The sequence below is a fragment of the Somniosus microcephalus genome, chromosome 17 (genome assembly GCF_052327205.1).
Source record: "Somniosus microcephalus isolate GS21.2 chromosome 17, FLI_Smic_1.0, whole genome shotgun sequence".
Classification (NCBI taxonomy): Eukaryota; Metazoa; Chordata; class Chondrichthyes; order Squaliformes; family Somniosidae; genus Somniosus; species Somniosus microcephalus.
The window spans coordinates 22,563,368-22,577,124 of NC_141003.1; the positions used below are offsets into that span (position 1 = coordinate 22,563,368).

The 13,757-nt window shown below is 45.3% G+C and overlaps 1 protein-coding gene across 1 annotated transcript in view; it reads left to right on the forward strand.

Annotated features, from left to right (window-relative positions):
* LOC147105565 (1-phosphatidylinositol 4,5-bisphosphate phosphodiesterase zeta-1-like) overlaps positions 1 to 13,757 on the forward strand; it is a 152,170-nt gene that overhangs the window by 16,507 nt on the left and 121,906 nt on the right. The window contains exons 4-5 of the mRNA XM_086010056.1: positions 6,732 to 6,876; positions 7,947 to 8,099. Of these exons, the coding sequence (XP_085866182.1) occupies positions 6,732 to 6,876; positions 7,947 to 8,099 (298 nt within the window). The remainder of the gene's footprint in view (positions 1 to 6,731; positions 6,877 to 7,946; positions 8,100 to 13,757) is intronic.

Consider the following 13,757-nt stretch of genomic DNA (forward strand, 5'->3'; position numbering starts at 1 on the left):
ACACACAACTACATTCGTATTCATTCTATTAAGGGTGCACTGAAAAGACTTCTCATGATAATTTGTACACAGTTGACAGCTGGTGCAGAACACTATTGGCATAATGTAGCAGCAAGAGTTTATTGCCCTAGAGATTTAAGCATAAGGAAGAGCCAGCGCAGTGCGTATTTAGCATTGCTTTATTGCTACGGCTTAACGGCTTTGCTTTAGGTTTATGTGCATCCAGATTTCATAGCAACCTGAACTAGATTTCCTTTCATATGATTGCACTTCTGCCTTCAGAGTGATCCTGACGTGATGTGCAAGATCCTTGGGGGAGAATGTAATCCTTACATTCTTTGAAAGAGCTATCCAATTCGTCCCCCTCCCCTGCTCGTTCCCCGCAGCACGATAAGGAAAGAGCAGGGGAGTGGGACTAATACAGTTCCTTTCGTTATGTTTTTTTTATTTTTAAAAGAAAACTTTATTTCTCCCCCAAAAATACACGCCTGGGAGGGGTAGAGGTAGATTGATCAAGCTGAAATCACTGCCAGAGCTATAACCTTTACAATGCTTTTGCTCTGGTAGGTTTTTCTTTGAGCACACGTGGAGCTCACAACATGAACCATTGAGACAGAGTCAAATCTTTAGATCAAAAATCAGAATGTATCTCAAATGGCAGAAATTACCATTCTTCCTGGAAAAAAACTAGGGAAAAGTGGGCAGCTTAGAAAGCAAATTCATGTTTGCTTCACCAACCATTCTAAAACAAGTATAGGTTTACAGTTTATATCTGACAATTGCTCGAGTTCAGATGGAATAGAGTGTTAAACCAAACTTTCATCTCTGTAGAAGACTCATTTTATGAAGAAAGGACCACCAGGAGGATGGCAGACATCGCCCTGTCAAAAAGCTGCATTGACTGCATTGATCTGCAGTACTTACATACTCAAATTTTGCAGCATTATCCTTTATATGTCAGATACAAAGGCCATAATGTGTCACTGCTAAAATCATTCTATAATTTTGCTGCTCAAAAACCGGAATTACTATTCATGATATTAGCAGATGGACACAATCATATGACATTCCTCGGTTTGCCATTTTAATGGAAGTGTTAAACCACTGTCCTCAGTGACTGTAACTTTAAACCTTGTATGCTCTAATTGATGCTACTGATAGTAGAATGATGTAGTGTATGTACCTTTAAGAGGAACTATGTTTTTGAAGCCCCTGTATACTGTAGTACCAGTAGTGACCACTCGGGTATATAAGCCTGTGTAGCGTCTTGTGTAGTTAGTTCACCTCCAGACTTTGTTCAGTAAACACTTGTTAAATCAACTCCTGCATTCCGTGTCTTCATTAACACACGGATCTAACAGTGGCGACGAGTTAGAAACGAACTTACCTGCAATTCGGCAGCACCTCAAGGGGATCGATTCCTCAGACGAAGGTCGAAGCCAGAAGCAAGAAAAACCCCCCAAAAAACTGTGGTTTCACCAGCTAAACGGGCTGGTGGCAGGCTAGAGCTCGATCGGGTGGCTCTGCAACGGGGCCGGGCAGTGAGTCGGGAAGCAGAAGCAAAGAGAGAGAGAGGGTGGAGCACTCAGGGCGCGGCCGGTGCTGCAAAGCAGGTCGGCGTTCGGACCGAGCAGAGGGAGGGGAAAGTCCCAGAGGGTCCGCTCCACGACGGGAACGGTTCTCCAAGTAACAGAGAAACTATTGAAGCGATATATTAAAAAAAATAGAAATACCGCAAAAAGCTGCAGGTCACAACGGGAACCGCGGAGAACAGCGTTGGCAGCAGCGGCAACGGCGGGAAAGCGCGGGAGGCGCCATCATAACTCGGCGGGGAAGAAAGAAAAGCGCAGGAGGCGCCATTTTGATCCATCGGGGATGGAGGAAAAGCGCGGGAAGCGCCATTTTAGATTTTTAAGATGCCGAAGACTGGCAATATTACTGCTTTCGATAGTGATATAGAAGATTGGACCACATATGTGGAAAGAGTGGAGGTATATTGCAAGGCGAATGAAGTAGCGGATGATAAAAAGGCATCGGTACTTCTAAATCTGATGGGCGCAAGGACATACGGGCTGTTACGAAACTTGATCACTCCAGCCAAACCGATGGACAAGAATTTTAAGGAGATTGTTGATACCTTACAGGAGCACTTAAATCCAACACCACTGCTGATAGCGGAACGAATCAAATTCTTCAGGAGGAATCAGCACAAGAATGAAAGTAACGCTGATTACCTCACCGAATTACGAAAGCTGTCAAAGCACTGCCAATTCGGGGCAGGACTGGCAGATTCTCTACGAGACAAATTCGTCTGCGGTCTCCTAAGCGAAGGAACACAGAAAAGACTACTTTCTGAGAAAGATTTGACACTGGACAAGGCTTTCAGTGTGGCTGTATCATACGAAGCAGCAGCAAGAGGAGCTGCAGAGATACAGCAAAAGCCACAGGACTTCGGCACCCATGAAATGACACGGGGTTTCGAGAGATGTTATCGCTGCGGCAGATCCACCCATGACTAGAAGGACTGCTGGTTCAAGGACAAAGCATGCAGGCAATGCGGAAAGATGGGACACATTGCACGTGTATGCAGATCTGGAAAGAAATCCGCTGACAGTAAAAAGGTCAATAAGGAAAAGTACAGAAAGGTACAAATGATGACGGACAGTAGCTCCGAAGATCAGAAGAGCGATAGCGACTCAGGAAACAAGAGACTAAGCTGTCTCAAATTACATAATGTAATTGCCAAAGAAGGTTACCAGACCATTTGGGTTACCCTCACGATAGCGGGGTCCCCAGTCAAAATGGAGCTAGATACAGGATCAGCTCTGACCGTCATGAGTCGATGGGATTACGAGCGGCTATTTCCGCATATACCTTTGAAAGACACATCCATTGTCTTGAAGACATATACGGGGCAGAAAGTATACCCCAGAGGGAAACTAAGGGTGCCTGTTGTATACAACGGCAAGGAAATACAGAAGTTGTATTTATACGTTCTGCAAGATGGTGGTCCACCGTTGTTGGGACGTGAATGGATCAGAAAGATACGTTTAGACTGGCACTCCATTCAGGCACTGACGGTGACCAGTAAGAAAAAAAACGATGATGACGTCATACCTGGACGATTAAAAGAAATCTTGGCTAACGCCAAAGAAGTGTTTCAACAGGAACTAGGAACCCTGAAAGGCGCCACCGCCTCAATAAAAGTGGAAGATGCGGCAATTCCCAAGTTTTTTAAGGCAAGGCTGGTGCCATACGCAATTCGCCCAGCCGTCGAGGCAGAGCTGGAGAATTTGGAAAAAGCAGGCATGTTATCCAAGGTAGACTGGAGCGAGTGGGCAACACCCATCGTCCCAGTCATGAAGAAAACGTTGAATAATGATAAATCTGAAGAACAGAGAAAAGTTCACATCTGTGGGGACTTCAAGGTGACTGTAAACCCGGTTCTTCACACGGTACAGCATCCTCTTCCGAGGATAGAAGATATTTTCGCCTCACTATCCGGAGGGAAACATTTCACCAAAATTGACTTAGCACAGGCATATCTGCAGATGGAGGTTGAGGAGGCCTCTAAAAAGTATCTCACGATAAACACACACAAAGGCCTGTACCAGTACAATCGACTGGTTTTCGGAGTGGCATCAGCTCCGGCTATCTGGCAAAGAGCAATGGAGCAAGTCCTGTAAGGGATTCCGGGAACTCAATGCTACCTAGACGACATCCTTGTAACAGGAGAAAACGACAACGAGCACCTTGCCAACTTGGAGCAGGTGCTCACGAGGCTGAGAGAACGGGGCCTACGAGCAAATCGCCCCAAATGCGAATTTTTCCAGAAACAAATATCATATTGTGGCCATGTCATTAACGAAGAAGGGTTGCATAAGTCACCTGAAAAAATTGAAGCGGTCGTAAAGGCCCCAGCGCCTGAAAATGTCTCACAATTAAGGTCGTTCCTGGGATTAGTAAATGACTATCATAAATTTTTACCAAACTTGTCGACGGTTCTGCACCCGCTTAACGCACTGCTACAAACGGGAGTAGTTTGGAAATGGAGCGAAGACTGTAAACGTGCCTTCCATAAATGCAAAGGCTTGATCACGTCCAGGGAAGTGTTGGCTCATTACAACCCATCACTGCCAATCAGACTGGCGTGCGATGCATCCCCTTACGGCGTGGGAGCGGTATTATCGCATAGATTCCCTGATGGCTCGGAGCGGCCGATAGCTTTTGCGTCACGCTCATTGAACTCAGCTGAGCGTAACTATGCCCAGATTGACAGGGAGGCACTCAGCCTGGTGTGGGGGGTGAAGAAATTCAACCATTACCTACACGGACAAAAGTTTACCTTGTTGACTGACCATCAACCCCTCGTCTCCATATTCAACCCTAAAAAGGGCGTTCCCATTATGACAGCGCAAAGGCTACAGAGGTGGTCCCTTTTCCTAGGGGCACCCCAATATGACATAGAGTACAAAGGAACAAAACAGCATGGGAATGCTGACGGGTTATCGTGCCTACCGTTGCCAACGGTGGAAGAGGCGCCTACAGTGGACCCAGTGGAGATATTCCACTCGACCATAGTGGAATGTCTATCGGTGACAATTCTACCATTGAAAAGGAAACGCGAAATGACCCGACTCTCTCACGAGTCTACGATTTAACGGTGAAGGGATGGCCAGCACATGGCGAACCACTGTTGCCAGCATTCTCGCAAAGAAGAGAACAGCTGTCAGTGTGCCGAGGAACCTTGATGTGTGGATCCAGAGTGGTGATTCCACCCAAACTCAAGGATAGAGTGCTAAAGGAGCTTCACGAGGGGCATCTGGGTGGAGTGAAAATGAAGAACTTAGCCAGAGCGTTTGTGTGGTGGCCAGGTATCGATGGAGACATCGAAGAAATGACAAAGAGCTGTCTAGGATGCCAGAAGGTCCAAAACGCCCCACCACAAGCCCCTCTACATCCATGGGAGTGGCCCTCATCTCCATGGCAAAGGGTACATATCGACTTTGCTGGTCCATTTATGGACTCAATGTTCTTAATCGCGGTGGATGCACACTCCAAGTGGCCGGAGGTAATGAAGATGTCCTCCACCACCACGGAAAAAACCATCACAGTATTAAGGACCATATTCGCCAGGAATGGGCTGCCTGAACAGATCTGTTCTGATAATGGACCGCAATTTGTATCTGAAGAATTCAGGAAGTTCTTAAAAACAATGGTGTTAAGCACTACACGTCCGCCCCATACCATCCCGCCACCAATGGATTGGCTGAAAGGTTTGTCCAGACCTTCAAGAAGGCCATAAAGGCCATGGGTAATGAAGACATAAATCTACAACATAAGGTAGATAACTTCTTGTTTGCGTACAGGAATGCAACACATGTGGTTACAAACCAAACCCCCGCCATGATGTTTTTCAATAGAAGCCTAAGATGCCGGCTGGATTTGGTCAAGCCAAACGTCAGAAGGGATGTAGAGAACCGGCAATTTCAAAGCATGAATGAAAGGCCAACTGGAACCTTCCAGATAGGTCAACAAGTTTTGGCCCGGGACTACCGTACCGAGAAATGGCAGCCTGGAACTATTTGCACACGACTAGGACCGCTGATGTATACCGTGGACATTGGAGAAAGCATAATAAGGCGCCATGCTGACCAGATCATAGAGCCATCCAAAAAAGGACAACCTACACCACAACTCTATACACCTAGTGATGAAGCAGAGATACCCATAGTATCTACCTCCGATCCAGTGATACTGGAACCAGATGAACCCGACACTGGCATTGAAGCCGAATTGACCTTGCCAAAAGAACCTACTACACCACCGAGGCATTATCCGGACCGAGTCAGGCTGCCTCCAGAGAGACTGAATTTGTAATTGATTAACTTCAGCAAATGTGTATATTATTGTTCTTGTAAAAATGTTATTTAATGATTACTTAAAATGTTATGTACTATTTATCTAAAAGGGGAGGAATTGTAGTGTATGTACCTTTAAGAGGAACTATGTTTTTGAAGCCCCTGTATACTGTAGTACCAGTAGTGACCATTCAGGTATATAAGCCTGTGTAGCGTCTTGTGTAGTTAGTTCACCTCCAGACTTTGTTCAGTAAACACTTGTTAAATCAACTCCTGCATTCCGTGTCTCCATTAACACACGGATCTAACAAATGACTAACAATGTTAATTAGCAGGGACGTGGTACCCCTGCTGTTCTGTTAAAAGTGGATATTTTGAACATAGGAAGGGTGAGGGAATGATTTAGATTACACGTCCCAAGGTGCTGATTTATACATATATATATATATATATTTTTTTTTTTTAATATTCGTTCATGGGATGTGGGCGTCGCTGGCAAGGCCAGCCTTTATTGCCCATCCCTAATTGCTCTTGAGAAGGTGGTGGTGAGCTGCCTTCTTGAACCGCTGCAGTCCGTGTGCTGAAGGTACTCCCACAGTGCTGTTAGGGAGAGAGTTCCTGGATTTTGACCCAGCGACGATGAAGGAACGGCCGATATACTTCCAAGTCAGGATGGTGTGTGACTTGGAGGGGAACTTGGAGGTGATGGTGTTATAAATTGGTCAGGTAAGTATTATGATCCTTTGTGTACCCATCATTTTATCACGGGTTGCCTGGGAATCGGGGTCAGGGCGAAATTGGACGTGGAGTAACAAACTGACAATTCAGTTGAATCCATTGTAACATTATTTTGTTCCCTTGGTTTGAAAGCGCTTTGAGAAAAGGCTGCCGCTGTTTGGAACTGGATTGCTGGGATGGACCTGAAAATGAGCCCAGAGTTTATCATGGCTTCGCCTTGACTTCTAAGATTCTGGTCAAGGAGGTTATTGAAGTTATTAATATGCATGCATTTGAGGTGAGCACTATTTAGTTTTATAACCTGCAAGTTTGATCCCTCACTGGAAAGTGTAAAAGTGTTATAAATAGATACACTACAATAAAGTTAGTGCAACTCATTGCTGAAGTTGGGGAGTTCTGGCGCAGTGCAGTAAACCGATGTAATTTGTAAGGAACAGAGTAACCTGGATATGCAGGAGAGCCACCGGATTTCTAGGGGAGAAAAATGATCAAAGATGAGTTTAAGAACTGCCGTACTTAGGGGTTCCACGATGGCACAATAAGTTTATTTAGAGTGTAGAGATTAGCAAAGTCCAGGTTTGAAACCCTTTCTGTCCCGAGTTAACTCTCAGCTAGGCCAGATGTTGTGGTGCTATAATTGGCCAGATTGCCCTTAGTTTAGGGAGGAGAAAACTGGCCAAGGTTTTCCCTCTTGATCACTATCTAACAATCTTTGTTAGAAGTATGTGTGTGGCTGTTGGATGAGGAAAGGATCTGCCTTGGTGAGGTTTCATCCAGTTGAATAGCCTGCTGACAGTCACTGTCAAGGCTCATACATTCTATGATGCTGTGTGAAAGATGACTTCCTTGCTTTTATATTCAATGTCCCTATGTATAAAACCAAGAATCCCACGTACCTTTTTATGGCTTTTTCTACCTGAGAGGGTGGCAGAGGCAGACTCAATCGTGGCTTTCAAAAGGGAATTGGATAAGTACCTGAAGGAAAAAAATTTGCAGGGCTACGGGGAAAGGGCAGGAGAGTGGGACTAGCTGAAATGCTCTTGCAGAGATCCGGCACGGGCTTGACAGGCCGAATGGCCTCCTTCCGTGCTATAACCATTCTATGATTCTATGATTCTAAACCTCTGTACTTGTCTCTTAAAACATGGGATGTTGGCTCACAAATATATTTTTAAAAAGCTATAAAATATATGACAGCTGTTGTATCTAAATGTGGAAGGATTATCCTGAAGCGTTGACAGGAGTTTGTGGTATACATCCTGATGTAGAATGTATCCTCTTTGGACTGTGCACCAATGAACTTGAATTAATCCTGTGCCAAAGTTCCTGCTGTTATTTTTGTCACAGACATCCAAATACCCTTTTATACTTTCCCTGGAGATTAATTGCAACCCAGTTCAACAACGTGTAATAGCCAACTATCTGGTCAATATCCTGGAAGAGAAGTTGATCACCATGACCTATGCTGATGATGACCCAACTCCATTATCTTCTCCTGAGGTAAGAAACTATTAGAACTGATGTATACCTGGGTTGATTAAAATATGGAAAGGATCAAAGGTGGTGTATATGACATAATTACTACAAGATAAGGCTTGTATGATTCATATAAAATCAGTGATATGCACCAGTGATCCTCTATTATAATCTGATCATTGTTTCTCCTGATAGTAAGATGATACTGTGGCGGAACCACCAGAGGATTACGGACAATTGTATATAATTCCTTTTACAGCAATGTAGTACAGCTGGGGCTGCACCTTTAATGTATCTGTTAACTGTACTAGGGCTTCTTTCCTGTACTCCGCGTGATGACGTCATGCCGTCCGTCACGTGATCTCTCAATGACGGGAAGAACGTGATGACGTCATGACGTCAGAGCTCGGAACCTGCTAGCAGTTGAGCTCGGAACCTGCTGGCAGTTGAGCTCGGAACCTGCTAGCAGTTGAGCTCGGAACCTTCTAGCAGTTCCAGAGAGGCTTTCAAGCAGACCAGACCTATTTGCATTGTATCCTACAGTTTACTGTACAGCTTCGTTTGTTCATTAAATGTTATTGTTTTTGATTCTCTGAGTTGATCTCAATTCTTCAGCTAGGAACCCCAGTTCCTACAATACAATCATTTGCCACTGTATTTAGGAGGGCAAACAATATATTCAGGAGAACAATTAGTGATTATGTCATGGATAAGTAGATTAATAGGCTTTAGCCTGTTAGAGAACAATGCGTGGAGAAGAGGTAATGGAGTACATTTAAATTTGGCGTGGGTTTCAGAGAAGGCTTGATCTGGTTTGGCAAAGATGGACTACTTCTAAAGTCAATGGGGCAGACCTCGATAAATATGAAAAGAAATCTGCAAATATTTTAACTGGAAGGAGAAAGATGAAAAGGGCTAAATTGGATAACATAGCAACTAGATCTGTGAATAGAGGAGATAAACGAATAGAGAGCAGTATAATACTGATTAAAGTAATTTTACGCAAATCTAAAAGGAGCAATAGCGTACATGGTACTGGAGCTGGAAGACTGAGTGTGGCATCAAAATATGGCCCAGTGGGAGGCCTGATTTGAAAATGGAGGACAAATTTCAAATAACCAGGGGGGCGATTTTCCCAGCCCTGAGGAGGCGGGTTTGGAGGTGGGACAGTTGGCAAAATCGCAAAAAGTGAGGGCGGGTTCGGAACCCGCCTCCAACCCGCCTCCGCGCAATTTTGCCAGGTTTGATGGGTGCGATTCGGTCCTGCCTCCATCAGTCGGGAGAGGTAGTTAAGACCCTTAAATAGTAGCTAAGGGCCTTTATAATCCTATTTTGACAGGCCTTTGTTATTTTGCCACATTTTGTGTGTGTTGCACGACTCTCCTAAACCACGCGAGCTAATCTTGGCGGGTTGACAAGTGGGTAGCCTCCTTACAGCTGCAGCTCCACCATTAAAACACAGCTTTCATCAGGGAGCAGTTGCAGGTGGCAGAACTTTTGTTCCACAGGTCTTTCAGCACTTTTAGCAGGCCTACCGGAGTCGGAGGTGCTGCAGCTTCTATCTCTCAATTGTGGGACCTCCTTGGAATCCCTCTCCCCGCTCGGACTGAGCATTTCCCCAATGGAGGTATCTGCCAGCAGCATGGGAACCATTTATTTCCTTTCACTATGGACCTCAGATTTGGATGAGAAGCAGCCACAGCAGGCTGAGACTTTCGTGACAGGTTGTCGGAGTCATCTGCGCACTGCTGCACCAACACCTGGAGCCCAGAGGAGCGGGTGGATACCCCTTACCAGTGGCTGTCAAAGTCACCACCGCACTCACTTTTTTGCCTCAGGCTCCTTCCACGGATCATCAGCAGACATCAGCGGCATCTCCCAGTCGGCCGCCCACAGTTGCATCATGCAGGTTACCCATGCCCTTTTTGCAAAGGCCCACAATTACATCCACTTCTCAAGGGATCAAGCAAGTGTAACCGCGTGTTCAGTTGGCTTTGCAAATATGGCAGGCTTTCCAATGGTGCAGGGCGTCATAGACTGCATACATGTGGCCCTTAGGGCACCCCATCACAACCCAGCTATCTTTGTCAACTGCAAGGGCTTCCACTCCCTCAATGTACAGCTGGTGTGTAACCACAAGAAGGAGATTTTGCATGTTTGCGCCAAGTTCTGTGGTAGTTGCCATAACACGTTCATCTTGCGGCAGTCTAGTGTTCCTCCGCTCTTCAATCCGTCAAATCAACTTAACGGATGGCTCCTTGGTGACCAGGGCTAGCCCCTGAAGAAGTGGCTAATGACGCCAATCAGGAGGCCAGCTAATGAGGCTGAGGAGCGCAACAACACCAGCCACATTTCGACCAGGTCCATCATCAAGCAAACCATTGGCTTGCTGAAGATGCGATTCCGATGCCTTGACAGATCAGGTGGAGCCCTGCAGTATTCAGTAACCAGGGTCTCCAGAATGGTCGTGGTCTGCTGTGCACTGCACAACATGGCACAGCGTCGTGGCTTGCAGCTTCCTGATGAGCAAGTGGCTCAGTTCATAGCCTCCTCAGATGAGGAGGAGGAGGAGGAGGAGGTCCGAGCGGTGGCGTGTCGATCAGCAGCAGCGGCAGCATGCGAGCAAATGACTGCCTGTGATGCAAGGGATGCACTCATCCTGGTCAGATATGCATAGGTTGCCCATTGTGGCACATGTGCTTGGCTCCTTCTTAACACATGATAGACAATGGACATGACTCTTTGGCTTCCTTTCACTCTGACCACCAACTTGACTATGCAAGTGTCGCGGAGCCCACAATGTGGAGCTGGCTAAGCTGAAATAATAGATGCCATCATGCCAACAGTTTGCCGTCATCTAATTTTAATACATTCACACAGGAATGGCATTTCATCAATAAACAGAAACAATCACCCAATCTGCACACAGATCTGAAGGTGATATCCCTTGCCAGCTGGACCCACACAGCCTTGGTTTCTTTGGGAGGCCTCTTCCTCCCAGATGAGGGGAAGAGCACCTCCCTGCTAGCTCTCGCCCCCTCAACCAGCATACCCAGCGCCTCATCCGAGAGCCTCAGGGAGGCCCTTGCCTTGGAGCTGGTCATTCTTCAAGGAGATAAAAGATTGGAGGTGGTGCAGCATCAACCAAAAACCAGTGGAATGAGCCAAGGCAGCAAGCAGCCCTTAAATGAAACTGGATAAGTGACGTCAGCAGAGGCGAGTTTCAGCCCCAAAACACTAATTGGCCCAGGGGAACCCACACCTCTGAAAGTAACTGGCCAATTAGGGGAAAATCGCAAATTTTTCCCACCTCACAGTGAGGCGGGTTTGGAACCCACCCAAACCGAAACCCGCCTCCAATGGGAAAATCTCGCCCCGGGTGTATAGTATTTAAAAAATACAGAAGAAGCTGAGGAAGAGATAACTTGGTTGCAAGGGATGTCTCAAAAATCATCAGAAAAGGAATCTTAGTTTGAGATATACAAAACCTGATAGGAAAAGGAATAAAATGAATAACCGTGAATTGCTATAGACTGCTGAGGCAGGAGGAAGGTTGAAACTACAGGGTGGTAGAGAATTATTTGAACAGATAGAGATAATTCACACTGAGTGCAGGAGAGTTATAATTATCTAAAGCATTAATTATACTTATGTGAAATAAATGGAGGAAGGCATCATTCAAAAAGGAGGAGGAATGTCCCTGAAGCTAATTTAGGACTGGTTCTTAGCAGAGCAACAGAAACCTGGGAAGGATATTTGAATTAGTATTTAATGGTGAGCTGCAAGTGGTTAGATGGGAAGATTAGAGAAGGGAATACTTGAGCATTAGCAATTTAGTACGTTGGGGGGAGGGCGGATTAGAAACCATAGACAATGAAATGAACACCCCTGGGGATTACAGGAAAACAATATCCTAAACCAGAAATAAGATAGAGACATGGGAAATTATTCAAGGGGCAAAGGCATCTAACAATATAAGAAGGGCAATTAAATTAACTGTATATTGTATTGAAGTAGAAGTTTAAGGGGGTAATTTTAACGTAACTCGTTGGGCAGGGATCCCATGGGATCGGGTGGAACTTCGATGGAGATTAAATGGGGCGGGGTGTGAAACCCGATCCCATCAGTTTCCCGACAGGCAGTTGAAGTTAAAATTGCCCCCTTAATGTCAAATCCTGGACCTAGGTTGCTAAATAAGGAAGTGTAAAATATGTCTTTAATGAAGGTGGGAAGTTGGACAATATTTAGTTAAATTAAAACTTCTAGAAAGATAATCTAGATGAAAAGCAAACAAATGGAAAACACAAATGTCAAAGGATATCAATGAGAATGAAAAGAATATGTATAAAATGGGGCCTGTTAAAGATTAGAGAGATGAGATGGTAATGGGGGTGGGGGGCGCGGGAAAGTGTGTACGTGTTTTAAACTATAACTTTCAGCATGGTTTCCGTGCTTCATAATGGCTCGGATTTTCCTCAGAGTTGATCCCGTGCTGAACTTCGCCAGATGTGCAGCGGTAAGGCCATTTTTTACACACGTAAGCGGAGTTATAGTAGTGAAGTGGGAGCAGCTCTGAGAAAATTCCCGGCCATAGGTTGCATGACAAAAAGTGGGGAATGAATCCAAGTTGAGGCAAAAATTAGTGTGGAAATTTTACAATTCAGCCCTCTCAGCAAACAGCTACCTGTGACCGAAGCATCCATGCGGATACAGAGGTCGGTGCGTCCAGTTTGCGGCCTGCATAATCTTCCGCCCATTTACATGGATGGAATATTGTGTGTGCTGCAGATCAGGTGCGCTGACTTCCAATGTTCCCTCGAAGGTGCGCACAAACGTGCAGCAATCTAAAATGTACCGCGCATTGAAATAAATAGGCCCCTCACAACTTCGCCAGTTGATACCTGTGATATAAATATAAACTGCCCATGGACAAAAAAGTAGTGCTCAGAGGAGTTTGTAGCCTGCCCAGTACAAAGAAAAATTATTGGGAACATTGCTGACTTCTAAGAGTTAGCCTTGGCTCAGTGACAGCCCTCTCACCTCTGAGTCAGAAGGTCATGGGTTCAAGACACACTCTAAAGACTTAAGCTTGCAATCTAGGCTGACACGTCAGTCTATTTAAGAAGGAGATAGATAGATTTCTAGATGCAAAAGGAGTCAAGAGGTATGGGGAGAGAGTGGGAATATGGTATTGAGATAGAGGATCAGCCATGATCATATTGAATTTTTCTATGTTTTTATGTTTCATACTGAGGGAGTGCCGCACTGTCGGAGGTGCCATCTTTCAGATGAGACGTTAAAGCAAGGCCCCATCTTCCTTCTCAGGAGGATGTAAAAGATCCCATGTCACTAGTTGGAGTAGCGGAGTGTTCCTGGTGTCCTGGTCAATATTTATCCCTCAACCAACAGCACTAAATCATGTTATCTGGTCATTTAATTAATTGCTGCTTGTGAGACCTTGCTGTGCGCAATTTGGCTGCCGTGTTTCATAGACTACAACAGCGACTCCACTTCAAAAAGTATTTCATTGGCTGTAAAGCGCTTTGGGATGTCCCGAGGTCATGACATGCGCTGTGTAGAATTACATAGGATATACGGCACAGAAACAGGCCATTCGGCCCAAGCAGTCTGTAATGTTATCTTATATCTTAGTATTAAGAGGCTTACGAGTAGATATCGTTG